Genomic DNA, 18,688 nt, shown 5'->3' with positions numbered 1-18,688 from the left:
CAATTGTTGTGCAGTAATCTGTGCTTGTGAAGACCTGTCAAGCCGAGTGAAATCACAGTTGTGGTCGATGCCAGTGCCATCTGACTGGCACCTGTGCCGGTGGCATGTAAAAAGCACCGTTTGAGCGTTGAACCTCATAGAGGCAGTGACAGGTGACCAAGACCTTTGGTGATATACCGTGCTCATGTAGAACTGCAAACCCAAGTGAGAACGTAGTTGGCATTAGGATGGGCATCCAGCTGTAGGAACCTTGCCAAATCAGATCGGAACCTGGTGCAGCCCCCCAGCTTACCAGTTTTCAGTCAAACTATCCAACTCATGCCAGCATGGAAAGCAGACGTTAAATGATGATGATGATGATGATGATGATGAATTCAGCTGGAACTTAGTACGTGAAATCATATTTCATGTATTTGTTTTGCGACCAGCAAATAAGTATTAGAAGTGTAAAGTATCAAATAAGATATACTCTCTCTCTCACACACACACAATATGCTTCCATAGAGTTTTCATTGACTAAATTTCATCCACAAGGCATTGCTCAATCTAAGGCTATAACAGAAGACATTTGTCCAAAGACCCACATGTGGGTATGAACTTGAAACCATGTGCTTGTAAAGCATCTGTCACTGTATTAAAGGATGTATCTATAGAATCATTACATGGACAATACATGATTTTTTTTTTTTCCTGAAAGGATCAATAAGTTATCATTTAAGTTAAACAAAATCCAGATAACTTTTGATAAAGTGCAACAAGCCATTATTGTAAAAGGGGGATAGAGTCATTATTGTTATCCATTTTATCAACTCCAAAAAGACAAAGTAAATCCGAGTCAAATTTGAACTTGGAGCACAAAAGATTGAACTGAATACACAGGAGGAGGCATTTAGTTTTAAATTATTTCTGTTAATGATTTGATGTTAGCATATTATGAAATGCTGTCACTTGTGAGAAGAGAAGACATCACATTTACAAAACAGGAAACTTGAATAGAAGAAAAAAAATCAGCTCACCAAGGCCCTGGAGATGGTTTCCACATCAGTCTCTGTTAACTTCCGTTTGAAACGACCATGGAGGAGGATGTCGTTCCATCGGCCCCAGCTGGAGGAAACAAGAGAAAATCACCCTCAACTGAATTATCATCATCATTAAATAAAAACAAAGATATAAAGAATTATTATTATTATTAAGTTACTAAGTCATTAAATGCTGAACTATTAACTATATTAGTGATCTGAGGACCTCATTGACACCAACACTGCACCATACAAGTCAACGAGTTGGTATCTATGTGGTTGGTAACCCTATTAAAAAAAGCAATGAACATTTCTTCAAATCACCATTCTCTATATTAAGAAAGGATGCATTTGATAATGCAGCCCTTGATACAGTGTCTGAAGAAGAGAAAGAAAAGACAGTCATAGCTGGAATGTTTTTTTAATCATAGGTTTGTTCAACACAGGTCAGCCTAGGATAAAAAAAAATTACACACACATACACACACAATTAATCAATACCAGCAGAACTTATGAGCTGAGTAAACAATGCAAAGTATAAAACTGCTGTGAGACACAACACACATTCAATTAATTTAGTCTTATTATGTTACAGCTGTTACGCTTCATTTTAAAGAATTATGACAAAAATAAGCAAAACTAATTTTGACTTACCCGTATACTAGGAGGTTCTTCTCCACCTTGAACAGCTCTGACCGAGAATAACCATCCCCAACTAGCTCATCTGCTTCATAATCTTCATCAAAAATCTTCTTCCGACCACTGCCTTTTTTCCTGCCACGCTTTCTGCCTTGGCTCGCCGTTTTCCTCTCTTCACCACCAGACTCTTCGTATTCGCTATCAGAATCAATATCAGACATTTTGAAAAGATCCTGATTGCCATAGCGGGCAGTCTGGCGACGCTGACGAGGCTCTTCAATTATCAGGTTTTTCTGGAGAAAATGGAAAATCAAATATTCATAAAAGCTACTACAAATAGAATATTAATTGTTGTGTTATGGCCTCCTAATTATACACTCTGGTTATTATTATACAACATAATATATTCTGCTTATATTCACCCACAACGCTTTGATTTGCAAAGGGTTATAATAAAGGAAAATGTCCCAAGGTGTCACCCAGTAAAACTGAATCCCAAACCGTATGGTTGTAAAGGAAACTTCATAACCCAACAGCAATGTCAGCATCTACAATTATAACAATTGGATTTTTTCTTCTTCTTTCTAAATTATTTTTATATCTATTTAAATGTTGACACCTCCAGTACATTCTGAGAAGTGATTGGTCATAAGAAAGGCATCCATGCCAACAAGATAGTCTCCTGAGCCATCTTAGAGGACAGCAACCACAGAGAAGCCCTAACTGAAGCTGTGACGACCTGTTCGACTCATGCTGGCATCAGAATGGATACAAAGCAATGATAAAAATGATTGCACTACATTTTGTAAGCAACAGCTTCATTGGCTTCTGCGGGCCAATCCCAGGTTCACTACATTTATAATGTCAAGAGTTACAGGCAGAACAAACATTACAAATGACGTTTTTATTACAACAATGCCAGTCAATGGGTTTCCTTGCTGATGCTTATAACTTGTGTGGTGTTTATACTGGCAAAATACACACAGACATAGAAGACAAACATCTGCACAGTTTCCTTCTACCAAATTTCATTTACAGTATTGATCCTCCTGTGGTTATAGCAGAAGACACCTCCCTACACAGTGGGAACAAATCTGAAACAATTAGGATTGTGAAGCAAACTTCTTCAAGCAAAACAAAGTATGCATTCAAGTTTGTGTGAAATATTTATTTCTTTATTGCCCACAGGGGGCTAAACATAGAGGGGACAAGAAGTTTTGGTATTCATACTTTTTCAAGCAAAACAAAGTCTGCATTCAAATTTGTGTGAAATATTTATTTCTTTATTGCCCACAGGGGGCTAAACATAGAGGGGACAAGAAGTTTTGGTATTCATACTCTTCCAAAACTTAACTTGCTGTCAGTGAAACAAAATGTCTTGAGCCAAGAACTGGATCTGTACCATTGCTCACTAGGAATTTATCTGTTGGTCTACCAAAAGTTATAATTCAGAAGTTTATCTTTCAAGCTAATCACATACTTATTTCCCTTGTTTCTTGTTATTACAGAGATACACACAGATTCGGTTTTTAATTCCAGATTTGTTTCCATTATGTTTACTTTAAGTCACATGACCTGGGGAAGGCTGGTAAATCTATAAATTTTAATGAAACAAAATATGTTCTGCTGTAAACAGTCTATGCCAAGCGCTGATTAGTCGGTCATGATGAAAGTGAAGTAGTTTCTGTTTTGCTGTTCGAAGTGACCATCAAAAACTAATCAAAATAAGCAGGTTTTGTTGCATGGACTGCAATATCGCTTGAACTCCTAATCAAGCTACGATAACAACAAATATACATATATATATACATATATATATATATATATACATATACATATATATACATATACATATATATACATATACATATATATACATATACATATATATACATATACATACATATACATATATATACATATACATATATATACATATATATACATATACATATATATACATATATATACATATACATATATATACATACATATACATATACATACATACACATATATATACATACATATATACACATACATATACATACATATACATACATACATATATATATGTAGGTCCCAGGTTGAGTCAGGGTTAACCACAGTAAATAAGGTACTCAATACATGGCAGAGTAAATTAATTTATTTTATAGAAGGAGCTTCTACAGGACTAGAACTGTTTCATTTGAATGAAACAGTTCTAGTCCTGTAGAAGCTCCTTCTATAAAATAAAATATATATATATATATATAATATATATATATATAAATAAATATATAAAAAAAGAATAAGAACCGATGGTTACCTTTGATTGGGCAGTGTAATTAATTTCAGCTTTCTTGGCCCACTTGTCCCAGAAGTGGGGATCGTCTATATCAATGTCGCTGTTATTTTTCATGCTGAAACTTGCCTGTAGAAAGTAAGAGTCATTATTTGTAGGACTTTCAGGATTAAAAATCATTATAGTACAGATATAATAAAAATATAAAACAGTAAAGTACAATAAAACGTGTGTTGATTAAAAACAGGTCAATTTTACATTTCTTCACTGAATACTAAATAACACAGGTGAAATGAAATTATATTAGCAGGATGCATGTCTCTGACGTCCCATTGAAGTGGACTAGATACAAAAAGACAGAAAGCTAAACAAATAATGTATAGACATCATCAAAGCAGAGATGATATGAAATAAGAATGTAGGAGTCACCCTAACCCCTTGAGAAATAGACTTACCTTGGCAAATGTTGATCCCTTTCCTTCACTGGCTATTTGTACAACACTTGTACGACTATTCAGAATGTCTTCAATATCCTCTTCACAAAATTTATCACCTGCATTGTCATCAGCCATCAAAGCTCCGTATGCTCCTCGTTTCAGAAGATCCTCTACCTCGCGCTTAGACAGAGAACCACCCTGAATGAAAACAGCATTTTTTTTCTCTTTTAGATTAAAACAATGCTACATCATGGCATATCAAAATATCTTGGCATTTAAGAATGTTGAATATGTAATCAAAGATCCTGGTTTAATTTGGACCCACTCAAGTAATTTTTTTATTTCATACAAAGGCACAAAGCCCTTTTTTGTAGTTGATTAAAGAGACTACAGTATTAGTATTTAGAATTTGTTTTATCAAACCTGGGAAAATGAGAAGTAAATCTATCTCAGCAGGATTTTAACATCCTCATCATCATCATCCTCATTAACATGGTACCAAAATAAACAAAATTCAATACTGCTAATACTTAATCTAACACTCAGATTCACTCTTCTTTTTCACCTTATTAAAACTGAATACCACTAATAGGATTGTGAACTGTCAAATATGTTAATTTACTGCACTAATTATCTACAACACTTAATTGCATCTTGCTCAAATCCAAGTTAAAAAATTCCATTAAAGTCAATTTAAATTTTCAAACATCTTGATTGATAAAATAACTAAAGGACTCTCTCTCTCTCTAAAAATGAATCTCTTTGCAAAGCCATAATGAATTCAATAGTCTAACAACCTGTTGGTGGATATCTCTAATCTGAAAAGAAGTTGTGTGCTTGGATTAACTGAACTCTTGAAAGTGGTACCTCACCATGGCTGCAATGCAATGACTGAAACCAGTCTTAAGGGAAAAGTAAGTAAAAAGCAAGGCAGAACTCACCTGATTGCCAATTTGCTTGTCTGATGTCCCAACTGACTGTAAAACTGCCTTATCTAAAGCAAGTTTCAAGGAAGCCCTGTCAAACATCTGTCGCTCATATGAATTCCTGGTAATTAGTCGATAAACTTTAACAGCCTTGTTTTGTCCAATACGGTGACATCGCGCTTGAGCCTGGTCATGAAGAAAACATCTTAGAAAATCTCTTACACAAAGCACAGTCTTTGGCTTCCAGACAATGTTTTCCATGTCAAAATTTTTTACAATTATACACACTTCCCATCACTGAATAAATTGTTAATTAGTAACTAATTAATTAAGAGCCTGGTGTGAATAGATCTTATTATGGCCCAGGTGTAGGAAATAAACTAATGGAACACATCCTAATTAGGTGTGATTCTACATACAGAGTCCAAGGAAACTGATGGCAGATGAACTTCAGAGTTCTAAAGAAAGGAAAACAAGAACCGAGACACTCGTGGTGCCTTTCTCAAAAAGCAACGCCAAAAGAAAGTGGAATGGAATCTAGTTGTAGTGAAATGGAATTACAAGTATCTCCTGGTATATTTATACAATTATCTAACATGCATATATTACAGATTCATTATAAAGTAAGTGGCAGAGGGCTGCAAAAGATGAAATGGTGGTGACAAAAGATTATGGACTATGATTACAAATAGTAAGTTTATCATGTAAAACTGTACACCATTTTGAACATATTTTGTAGAAAAGCGAAACAACAAAGAGAGAGGAGCAGAGGTTGGTTACTGCTCAAAGAGTTATGGAAAGATCAATGCTGGGAGTGTCGCTGAAAGAGCACATCTGGGAATGAAGTGATCAGAGAATCTGGCATGAGAGACATCATCACAGAATACAGGAGGCAGAAGTTCAGATGGGTTGGACATGACACTTGGGTCACTGACAATTGGTAAACTTGTGCAGTTGTCGAGTGGTATCCATGCGAGTGGAAGAGGTCACTCGGAAGGCCTCTAAAACAGTGGGTCGATGAAATAAGACAAGTATTTGGAGCTACGTGGATGAGGAGGGTATTATCCAGAGAGAAATGGACAGTGTGCTGTCATCAGTGGTGTTGAAACAGCACCCATAGTCTGGTCAGTCAAAGTGTTTTATATATATATATATATATATATATACACACATACATACACCCACAGTATTATGGATTTTTTTTTTTAGCCAACACTATAAGTAATGACAGATGTGAAAATAATATGTATGTATCATTTGTCTAACAGCTGCAATGTTTCTATGCTAGCTTGAATTAAGAGAGAGGAAATATTTGAAGCAGGATTTTTATGACCAGATACTCTTCCGGTTACTGGCCCATACCTGCTTTTCAAGTAAAGGGTAATTTTTCTTATTCCTGGGGGATTTGAAAGCACAGAACTAGATTTGATGACAGGAGATGTCAACAGATGTCACCGGCTGTTGCCCAATCTCTCAAATGATGATGTCACTACCTGGAACCACAGTTCAGCATCAATTGTAAACACTCATGCCAACAAGTCACACAAACATATTTATATACGACAGGCTTCCTTCAGTTTCCTCCAACCAAATTCCCATACAAAGCAATAGTTTACCTGGAATGTATTAAAAGACATTTGGCCAAGATGCCATGCGGTGAGATCGAACCGAAAGTCACTCGGGTGGGAAGTGAACTTCTCAAGCACCTAGTCATGTCTGTGCATATACGTAACCTCACAAACACACACAAAAAGTTAAACATGGCTTCCCTCCCCAATGAACCTATTTACAATGGAAGAAATCTAATTGGCAAATCCTTACCTGTAAATCATTTTGAGGGTTCCAATCTGAATCATAAATAATGACTGTGTCAGCAGCGGTGAGGTTGATGCCCAAACCTCCGGCACGGGTACACAATAGAAATATAAACCGATCTGAATCTGAAACAGGAAGAATATTAGAAATTTTAAATCGTTTTCTTTTATTTCTTGTCTTTTATTGTTATTGTAAAACAAAAATATTAATTAAAAAAAAAAAAAAAAAAAAACATTTACAGCATTGTGAAGCAATTACAAAGAATTTTCTAGAAAGAACAAATAAAAAGGATAATAAAATAGCAGCTTTTGGAAATTAAAAACACATTCAACCCTTTGGCGTGAAGATGATGATGATGATGATGATGATGGTGGTGAGCTGGCAGAAACGTTAGCACGCCGGGCGAAATGCGTAGCCGTATTTCGTCTGCCGTTACGTTCTGAGTTAAAATTCCACCGAGGTTGACTTTGCCTTTCATCCTTTCGGGGTCGATAAATTAAGTACCAGTTACGCACTGGGGTCGATATAATCGACTTAATACCTATGTCTGTCCTTGTTTGTCCCCTCTGAGCTTAGCCCCTTGTGGGTAGTAAAGAAATAGATGATGGTGGTGAGAATGATGATTGCTGTCGAATATAATGCTTATTTATTCATATGGTTTGGAATTAATCCTGGATCATCTCATAGCATAAAGATTTTGATGATATGATTGTTTATTTTTAGTATGGCATTGAAGGGTAGGCGTGATAGGCTAGATCTATGGCCAGTTTTCAAATTGGCCAAGTCCAGCCCATCATAAAACAATATTTGGGCTGATTATGGTCAATTAAAATGGTAAAGAGTTAATTTTGACAGATCTTTTCTGCAACAACTGCTTAATTCTATAGAACTAATTTGGTGCTTAAAAGAGACAACAAATAATTTACTAGTATAGTTCTAGAGTAGAATGGTAAAGAAATTTAATACACAAAAACCGTGTAGAAGCGCATCAAAGGTTCAGCTTTGTCACACACGGTGCCATACTTAAGGATTATATTAAAAGCACACACGTCTGTGGGGTATTCATCCACTAACATGCAAATTCAAAGACCATGGAGTTCAGATGATCAAAGAATGGGAAATTTATTATTAGAAATTCCAATCAAAATCTGTTTTAATAAAGAACAAATAATCTTTTCCAGCCAATTGAGATTTGGTGAGATTACTGTAATTAAGGTTTGGCATGAAGAGTTTTAAGTCAAGATGGCATGGTCAGAAAGGAAATTCCATTGAGTTAATGCTTTATGACTGCTATTTTTAGCAGGTCAAGAAACGGCATAAAGGCTACTGCAATAGGAAAGTGTCAATTTTGGTCAACTTCAATTATTGCTGTCACAACAACAACAACAGGCGCCTACATTTGGTAGACTGAGAGAAGCCATTGTGAATTGCTATTTTAAAGAACTTACCTGGCTTGGAGAACCTGTCAATGGCTTCTTGTCTAGCATTGCCACGGATACGGCCATCGATTCTTTCATACAAGTAACTGAGGTGGTAAAGAGAAAAATAAAAGGGTAAAAAGTAAGTTAAGAATGCAAAGTATGAAATATACCAAAAAATATATTTTTTATTCATTCATTTTCTATTTGTTTATTTCATGCTAAGAAGAGTTCAACAAATACAAATTGCTGAGGCATTGTTTTGTAGCTGGATGCCTTTCCTGTCACTAACCCTTGACTGTTTTTAGTAAGAGTTTTCAAATTTTTTTTTTGCCGCTTCGATCCCAGCAATGTGCCACATGTTTGCTACTTCCACATTACCATTCCATGAAATGTGCTTATGGGAAGAAAGTTATTGAAAAACACCAATACATGTGACAATGATAAAACAAACGAGGAAGGTGGTTATGGAATGTGGTAGAAACAACAGCCAAATCTTCCTTAAATCACACACCTTTACATTTGAAAATATTTACAATTTTTGTTTTTACCAAAAAGGCTTCTCTCATGGTTATAAAAATTAAATGATCGCATTGAAGTTGCAGGTGGGGCCCCTTTGGTCTCCTGACAACCAATATTTTGAGACCCAGTCTGCCAATGTTTGTAAGTACAGAGATAAGAAACAACTAAATTAAAAGGAAAATATCAACAGACAAAACCGTCCATAGCTCAGCTCACCGCAAAATGTAGGCATTTATGCACGTACACACACACATTTTACATAGTTTCCGTTTCCCCAAATTGAACCAAGCACCAATGTCTGTTTTGGCAGGGTTTCTATGGCAGGATGCCCTTCCTAACACTAAACACTTTACAGAGTGCTCCACTGGGTGCTTTTTACGTTGCACCTGTAGCAGTGAGGTCACCAAGTAACTAACAAGGCAAGAACCCCCTCAACTGAAAAGGGTGTAGTATTGAGGGACATGGCTTTATACCGACTGACGAGAGGGTATTAAAGTATTATATATACATATATACACACACACACACATGTATACACACATATATATGTATGTATATATAATTAAAGATGAAGATATAAGCAAGAGGTGAAGATGAAGAAAGAAAAAAAATGAAAAACAATGAAAAAAAAAGGTACATGGAATGAGGAGGAGGGGGAGGGGGAGTGGAGTAGTTTGTTATTGATCAGATCTGTTAATGTATGGCCACAATCTAATGAGTGGAACCAGAAAAAGAGGAATAACAGAAGATGAAGACAGGGCAAAGCTGAACAAGCATTTGGTAAATGAAGAACTCACCGTTTGTTGACCAGGTAATCTTCCAGTATGTCCAAAACTCTGATCATCTGAGAAAATATCAAGACCTTGTGGTTACCTTGCTGGAGTTTAGGTAATAATTTGTCCAGCAAAACGAGTTTTCCAGAAGATTGCACCATAGCATTAAACATTGATTCATATGTTAAGGGACCTTTGTTTTTCACTTCATCCAAAATTTGATCTTCAGCCCCTGAAAAAAATAATATTTCATAATAATGAACCATCTTATGATCAGCATCAAAAAACATGAGAGATTAACTGACAATTTGTATACAAAAAGGTAGAAAGCAAGAATGAGTCATTGTTTTCAATTTACTGGCAAAAGAAAAAAAAAAAACAGAGAGGGGTGAATGGGGGTGGTGGATGAAGTGGAGAAAAGAATGGGTGAAACTTAAGGTGTGTGGAAAAAGTAGTCATTGATGGAATTGTTTTAACTGACCTTTAACAAGATAAGGATGGTTGCAACATTTCCTCAACTCCATCATTGTGTTCATCAGATTAGGCATGTTGGCATTCGATGAACCTTTGCTAAGAAATTCAAAGTTGTTCTCCAGAATGGCCCGATAGTACTTCTTTTGGATGTTGGTTAACTCCACCTGTAATACAACAGAAAAGACACTAACATGGATGGTTCTGCTTTCCTGAATAAAGACACACACACACACACACATACATACATATACACAATTACAGATACACACGCACACACCAACAGAAACAACTGTAAACGGAAACACATTAAATGAACGGCCATACTTGTATGGCATAATCTTGACAAACAGACAAACCAGAGTGATTAATCCAATATCAACAAATATGCTGGTGGACAGGAACCACCCCTCGTACAAGTAAAAGGCCAGAAGCTTGCATTTATTACAATCATGTGTCCCAATACAACTCTCTCTCTCTCTCTCTCTCTCTCTACCAAAACCATTCTTTAACCCTTTAGTGTTCAGATTACTCTGTTAAATGTCATACTCTTTCACTCAAATCGTTTTGAATTAATCCTGGATTAGCTTACAGCTTTGAGGTTTCAATGATGTGATTGTTTTATTTTTAGAATGTCACTGTAGGTTAGGTGTGGGAGGCTAGATATTGCCAGTTTGAATATAAAACATGTAGAATATATTGGGCTGGGTATGGCCAGTTTATACACTAAAGGGTTAAGTCACAATTGAGGGAGGCCAAAAGAGAGGCAGACAAAGAAAATCCTGGTTTGACAACATCAAAGACTGGGCAGGTGACAACACATGAACCTGCTATGCATGGCAGAGAACAGAGATCAGTGGTGACAGCTGACTATTAAAGTGTCTAGAGCAGCACCCTTACAACTGGCTGCATTAATTAACGGATCTTGATAATGGCAATTAACTATATATATATATATATATATATATATAGGCGTTAGGAAGGGCATCCAGCTGTAGAAACACTGCCAGATCTGACTGGCCTGGTGCAGCCTTCGGGCTCCCCAGGCCCCAGTTGAACCGTCCAACCCATGCTAGCATGGAAAGCGGACGTTAAATGATGATGATGATGATGATGATATATATAATCATTAGCATCATTTAACGTTTGTTTTCCATGCTGACATGGGTTAGACAGTTTGACTGAAAACTGATAAGCTGGGGAACTACACCAGGTTCCAAATCTGATTGGATGCCCTTCCTAATGCCAACCACTCCAAGAATGTAATGGATGCTTTTTACATTAACACCAGCATAGATGCCAGCTACATAGCACCGGCATCAGCCAGGATTACAATCTCACTTGGCTTGACAGGCTTCCTCAAGCATGGTATATCGGCCAACATTTGAAGGGTGCTTTTTATGTGCCAGTTACGCGACACCAGCATTGGCCACAACTATGATTCCACTTGGCTTGACAGATCTTCTCAAGCCCAGCATGTTGCCAAAGGTCTCAGTCACTTGTCCTCGCCTCTGTGAGGCCCAACGTCCAAAGATCCTGCTTCACCACCCCACTCCTATACACTTACCTCTACAATGGTTTCTTCCTTTGGAGCCAGATTCTTCTCCACATCTTCCTTCAGACGTCTCAACATCATGGGTTTCAACAGCTGCAAAAGATAAGTTCATGGCTTCATTTAGCAATTTCATGTGGCTTTACACAAATACATGGGAATACATGCACAAACAGACAATTTGCACACTCTTGGAGTGTGTGTTTTAACGGCTGGGTGTTCACTCCTAGAATTTGCTCATTCTTCAATGCAAACAATGAGATTCTTGTTGGATGAAGGGACTTAATAGGTTGTATGGTCATAGTGGCATACGTGAATCAACAGACCTGTCCAACTTCACAGTGAGACAATATTACTAAAATTGCCACTCCAAAGAAATGGGGCCGTATTCTGTGTGAAATACTATCTGTAGAAGGCAAGAAGGAAAGGCTTATGACCAAAACTACTCTACAGTGGTGGAGAAGGAAGCAGAGGGGGAGGAGGAAGCAGAGAAGGGGGAGGAAGTAGAGGAAGAGGAGGAAGTAGAGGAAGAGGAGGAAGCAGAGGAAGAGGAGGAAGCAGGAGGGAGAAGGGGAGGAAGTGGAGGAGAGGAAGAGGAAGCAGAGGAGGAAGCATAGAAGGAGGAGGGGTTAACCCCATAGCATTACAAACTTGTTAATATAAACAAAGAAAAGATGTACCTCTTTCAATCGGTCAACTTGTTCTTCTGTCTTAAGATCACCAAAATCTTTCATAAAAGCCGAATAGGAATCAAATTTCCTTGGGTTTAGGAAATTAAGGAGGCTGAACAGTTCTTCAGTGTTGTTTTGTAAGGGTGTTCCAGTCAACAGAACAATTTGTTCCTGCAAAACAAAAATAGGAAAGTACAATATATTAAAGAGATAGTTTTTGAAATTGTTCAGGAAAACACACAGCAGGAATATGAGAGAGAAATATTGTTAGAGATCAAATCCTGGCATGGTAAACTTTGCTTTTCATCCTTCCAAGGGACAGTAAAAATAAGTACTGAGGATCAATTTAACAGACCATTCCTTTCCTCCAGAATTTCTGGCTTTGTACTTATGTAATTAATTATAATCATTAATTAGTTGGAGAAGTACTTAGTCTGAAGTGAAAGGGGATGACCTTTGACCTTTCATAGTTCCTCTCGTATTACTGAAGCGAATGCATTTCATGTTCAGTTTGAACAGGGAAGGGAAAATTTGAGCAATAGGTCGAAATAGATGAGTGAGAAGAGGAGAGAGAGAGAGAGAAAGAGAGAGAGAGAGAGAGAGAAATGCACTGAGTGGGCTTGAGTGGAGGTGATGGTATTCAGCTTGAAAATTCAGAAGAGAGGCTCTTGTAAGTTGTGTGTGTGTGTGTGTGTGTGTGTGTGTGTGTGTGGTGTGTGTGTGTGAGAGAGAGAGAGAGAGAGAAAAGGATTCTGTATGGGAATCATTATCAATCGAAGATGTGTGTGTTTAGCAGCCTAGAGATGAGAACAAAACTCAATGTCGAACTTGTAGAGGATCAGCAAGTGATGTGGGCTTAAAGTAATTTGAAAGTCTTAGTTTTTGGTTGTAAGTTCCTCAGAGATTCAGAGATCTAGAATTTACAGTGATTTTCAAGGCTTTGGTTATGCTTCGTTCATGAATAGGTAGAAATAATCAAAAGACTTTTTTTTTTTTCAGGCCAAAAATGGGGGCCGTATTCCTTATCTTGCTAAATTGCCCAGCATTGGTGACAGCAATGTAACTGAGGATAAGATTAAGATTATTCACCATCGTCATCATTGTTTAATGTCCACTTTCCATGCTGGGATGGGTTGGACGGTTTGACAAGCCAGGAGGCTGCACCATGCTCCAATCTGATTTGGCAAGGTTTCTACAGTTGGATGCCCTTCCTAACGCCAACCACTCCGAGAGTGCAGTGGGTGTTTTTTTAGGTGCCACCAGCATGGGAGCCAGTCAGGTGGCACTGGTATCGCCCACAACTACAATCTCCATTTTGATTTCAATTTGATTGAGATTTTATTATTATTATTAAATACATGTAACAACAACAAAAGGAGAGTTAGAAGAAAGACTGAGACAGTGCACCTCATACTTTACTTTATGTATTGCAGTTCTGCCACACTGACGTGGATAAAAAAAGAAGGAAAACAGTACCAGTAATATACTGCTATTAGTAACTCCTTTCCTTTATCAAATCATTATCTTAAAAAATTTAATGAAAAGAATTTTTCAAAAGAAAATTTTTAACAATTAAAAATCAAAAAATATCTTAAAAGGTCACTCAGCACTTTTCCCTTTCCTCTTTGGTTTGGTGATTCTCTGAACTTACCACTTCGAACTGTTTCAAACCTTCCAAAAGTCTGCAATTACGGTTCTTCAAGCGATGAGCTTCATCAATTATCAGACACCGCCACTCAATGGCTGTAAGAATCTCACAGTCTGTAATAACCATTTCATAAGTTGTAATCAAAGCATGGAATTTGTAGATTCCTGGAATCCGGTTGCCTTGCTGTAAGAGAGAATATAACATTGAAAGAAGTTAAAAGTACAAAATTTCATGTAGCTACATTAGTGTGTGTGTGTGTGTGTGTGTGTGTGTGTGTGTGTGTACCTCTATGCATACATACATGTCAAATTTAAAACGGATTCAAGATTCCCCAGTGCATACATCAAATAAGTATTTATTTATTGATTTATTTATTGCACATAAGAAAAATTCATCCTTTTGATCTGCTTTACTATTTACTTTCATCATTACCAAATTATTATAAGGATGATCAATTAATAATATCAAATATTTTGATAATTTATGTATGGTTTCAGGTAATTTGTAGCGTTCATCTTCAGTACGTTTTACTGTCACCATCATCATCATCATCGTTTAACAAACGTTTTCCATGCTGGCATGGGTTGGACGGTTTGACTGAGGTCTATGAAGCCAGCAGCTGCACCAGGCTCCAATCTGATCTGGAATTGTTTCTACAGCTGGATACCCTTCCTGAGGCCTACCACTCTGAGTATGGTGGGTGTCCTTTATGTGCCATCGGCACAGGAGCCAGTCAGGTAGCCCTGGCATTGATTAGGTTCACATAGTGCTTTTTATGTGCCACCAGTACAGGAGCCAGTCAGCGGACACTGGCATCGGCCACATTCGGATGATGCTTTTTACATTCTACCAGCATGGGAGCCAGTCAGTGGGTATTATTATTATCATTATTGTTATTATTATTATTATTATTGTTGTTGTTGTACTCAGCAGTATGGAAAAAAATGATTTTGTGCCTGCTGAGGAGCAAATCATTAAATCTACAGCACCAAATTCAGATATCTAGAGATATGTAGGAGATTTAGACCAGCAAGAGAGAGAGAGAGAGAGAGGTGAACTCACATCATCTTTATAATACATTTCATACTCCTGAATCATGTGTCTGCTGGTGTTGCTGAAAGAAGAAAAAGGCTTTGAGAGAAAAAAAGAGAAACTCTACAACATACAGGTACAGGTGTGAGTGAAAGAGAAAGAATGGGAAAAGAAATAAGGGGGATTCCTCACATAAAGACATATTTCTTCTATCTTAATTACATTCCCATCTAGGATGTTGCCTTTATAGGAATGGTAAATCGTCCCTCACACTTGGCTGCCACCATATTTTCTCAAACCTGGTAAGATAACCCTGGCAGGATTTGAATTCAAAATTTGATGACCAAGAGGCATTTTGTCTACCACAGATGACACTGTTGGTAATACTAGTCTGATATAAGAGACGAGAGAAGCTGTGATGCAGTCCTTCGTGAAACAGTCAAATGATTTGCTTTGTACAGATAAGGAACATCCAGTAAAATATAAGAAAACAAAACATAACATGGACTGAAACAATATTGTCACCGTTTCAAAGGCAGTGAGCTGGCAGAAACGTTAGCACGCAGGGCGAAATGCTTAGCGGTATTTCATCTGTCTTTACATTATGAATTCAAATTCCACCAAGGTTAACTTTGCCTTTCGGGGTCAATAAATTAAGCACCAGTTGCGTACTGGGGTTGATCTAATCAACTGGACCCCCACCCACTCCCCCAAAATTTCAGGCCTTGCACCTAGAGTAGAAAATAATATTGCCAGTGTTTCAGGTCTCATGAAAAAGTCAATCTCAAAACAAGGTTTCAATTCTCGGTGCTAACCATTTCTCTGTATTTATATTGTCTATCATCATCATCATTTTTGTATCTCCTTTTTCATGTGGCATGGTTACACAAGACTTATTCAGGCAGTATTTTATGTCCTTCCTGTTGCCAAGTAAGGAACTGGTTTCATTAGCCTTTAGCATGATGACTATCTCAAAAGCCAGTGATTAAGTAGTGACATCATTTTATGCTTTAAGTGTGTAAACAAATGTGAAGACACAGGAAAGAAACGGAAAGGGAACAGATAAATAAAAAGCAAAGAGATGGGGAGGGAGAGGGAGAGAGAGAGAGAGAGAGAGTGGTGGGGTAGGTGAGCTGTAAAAATGAATGAAAGAGTGAAAGAGTTGCAGGAGGTGGTTTGTACTTACGATCCATGATAGAGAATAGCATTCATTTCTGTCCAAGTCTCAAACTCTCTTTGCCAGTTACATATGGTTGACAGTGGTGCAATTATCAAAAATGGTCCAGGAATACCATAGAGATCAATTTCATTAAGAAATGTGATACTTTGAATCGTTTTACCTAAACCCATCTCATCAGCTAAGATGCAGTTTTGCCTGTCAGTGGAGAAGAGAGAGAAAGAGAGACGTATTAGAGAGGCTGAGCGCATCAACAACAGGTCATTCTGTTGGATTTTGAATTAAATGTTGTTCTTTGGTTTATTCTATATCAGATATTTTATGGAGAATAAGCATTGTTGGTTATAGGATTCGAACAGGCCAATCAGTAGATCAGTACATTTGCAATGGCAATTGATAAAGGATTATCTCAAGAACTCGGGCAGAACAAATATCACAAAAGGTATTTTCATTTAAGAGTCAAATGTTTAAATTTTTTGTCAAAAGAAACACACACACACACACACGTTACAAAACAGACTCTGTACAACTTGGAAGAGAGACTGGTACAACAAAATAAATTCATTTCAATGCACTAATCCAGCTCATCAATTATCTCACCAACAGGTACCAGTCAAAGAAATATGTATATACATAAACACATGGACATGCTTCACAATTTCTCAAACAAATTTCTCTCACAATGCAAAATTTAGGAATTACAAACTTGTCCATATTTCTAATTAACTGTACACAATAAAATAACAGCAGAGAATCACACACACGCACACATACACTATATATATATATATATAGGCGTGGGCATGGCTGTGTGGTTAGGGAGCTTGCTTCCTAACTACATGGTTTCGGGTTCAGTCCCACTGCGTGGCACTTTGGGTAGGTGTCTTCCGCTATAGCTCCGAGCCGACCGGAGCTTTGTGATTGAATTCGGTAGGCGGGAGTTACTGCCGTGTGTGTATGTGTGTGTATAGCTGCTCAGTGCTTCTCCGAAAGAGAGAGAGGGATATATATATAGTGAATAAATACTCACACTTTATACCAACTAAACGTTAACCAGTTTACACCTTCCAGCTGGTATTCTCTTAATCTGTTGTTGTTTTCATAATTTCGAGATACTTCTAGTTTCTTCCACCCAGAAGGGTGTGGTCTTTCTTTGGGCTTCAAAAAGAAAAGGCAAAATTTAATTTATTGAAATATTTAACAATACACAAAACAAAGAAACAAAAATGATAGGGTCCCACATTTCTCCAGATCTTTTATTCTTTCCTATTTGTTTTTGTCTTCTAATGTAGCCCCATATTGGCAGGGGTCGGATGGAATTTGTTGGGGCAGATTTTCTATGGCTGGATGCCCAATGTACACCTGTCTCCAAGTAAGGTAATATTTCCCTATAACCAGATATATTTTCATGGGAGGTTGTGTAACGGGGATTCAGACCCTAATCGTTAGAGACTCAGTTGAGCACCAGTGAGCCACCAGTTTCACGTGATCGATCTATACATTGACCAGTCAGCATGAAGCTGTGAAAGGATACGGCTTATTCAGATCTTCTAAAATCTATCCTCCATCATCTCATAAAAACAGTTTGATGCTTAACTCAATGCAGGGAGTTGAGGCAGCCAAACTGAGACAGCCAACAGACCAGTGATGCCACAGACTGCCTTGGGCTTTTGTGCAAACAACTCCAGACATTCAGACACACCACACAATTTCCCACAGATAGCCGCCTTCCATTTTCACAGAGCAGTTTTTCTCTCTCTCCCAACTGGCAATTATCAAGATCGTCCATTATGTCCGGCAAGAAATATCATGGTTAAATGTTTGTCAGTTTGCTTCTATTATTATTATTCACGCAGTCAACGGCAACATCCACACATCCACTACAACAATAGTAATAAAGCCATCCACTTCGGCAATAGCAATCAGACATTTGAAGTATATTATCACGGACCATCATTAACCAGCAACCACACAACAACTGGTAAAATATAAACGCAGCTCGTATGACAACAACACTCATGTACAATACCCATGTGATGTCAAGATAAGGAGGCAGACACACACACACACACACTCAGTTCCTGTCTCCCAAATCCACTCACAAGGCTTTGGTCAACCTGGGACAATAATATAAGACACTTGGCCCAAGGTGCCACATACTCAGATTGAAACTAAAACCATGTGCTTGGGAAGCAAGTATCTTAACCAACAGCTATGTCCCTGCGTGCGCAGGAGTGAGAGAGAAAGGGACCACTTGGAAAAAAAGTGTGCCTAGTGGTGGTGTTTTTCCTATCAACAAGTTGA

At 37.6% G+C, this 18,688-nt stretch overlaps 1 protein-coding gene across 5 annotated transcripts in view; it reads right to left on the bottom strand.

The window, feature by feature from the left end:
* LOC115221116 (chromodomain-helicase-DNA-binding protein 8) overlaps positions 1 to 18,688 on the bottom strand; it is a 158,239-nt gene that overhangs the window by 53,523 nt on the left and 86,028 nt on the right. For all 5 annotated transcript variants that reach the window (XM_029791330.2, XM_036510432.1, XM_029791333.2 and 2 more), the window contains 15 exons: positions 17,415 to 17,542; positions 16,394 to 16,582; positions 15,238 to 15,289; positions 14,179 to 14,358; positions 12,537 to 12,698; positions 11,872 to 11,952; positions 10,315 to 10,471; positions 9,858 to 10,065; positions 8,569 to 8,645; positions 7,127 to 7,245; positions 5,321 to 5,491; positions 4,398 to 4,577; positions 3,967 to 4,071; positions 1,674 to 1,951; positions 1,017 to 1,104 (listed from right to left, as the gene is read on the bottom strand). In XM_029791330.2, coding sequence (XP_029647190.1) covers positions 1,017 to 1,104; positions 1,674 to 1,951; positions 3,967 to 4,071; positions 4,398 to 4,577; positions 5,321 to 5,491; positions 7,127 to 7,245; positions 8,569 to 8,645; positions 9,858 to 10,065; positions 10,315 to 10,471; positions 11,872 to 11,952; positions 12,537 to 12,698; positions 14,179 to 14,358; positions 15,238 to 15,289; positions 16,394 to 16,582; positions 17,415 to 17,542 — 2,175 coding nt within the window. The remainder of the gene's footprint in view (positions 1 to 1,016; positions 1,105 to 1,673; positions 1,952 to 3,966; positions 4,072 to 4,397; positions 4,578 to 5,320; positions 5,492 to 7,126; positions 7,246 to 8,568; positions 8,646 to 9,857; positions 10,066 to 10,314; positions 10,472 to 11,871; positions 11,953 to 12,536; positions 12,699 to 14,178; positions 14,359 to 15,237; positions 15,290 to 16,393; positions 16,583 to 17,414; positions 17,543 to 18,688) is intronic.

The sequence above is a fragment of the Octopus sinensis genome, linkage group LG17 (genome assembly GCF_006345805.1).
Source record: "Octopus sinensis linkage group LG17, ASM634580v1, whole genome shotgun sequence".
Taxonomy (NCBI): domain Eukaryota; kingdom Metazoa; phylum Mollusca; class Cephalopoda; order Octopoda; family Octopodidae; genus Octopus; species Octopus sinensis.
This window is presented reverse-complemented; position numbering and strand designations above follow the sequence as displayed.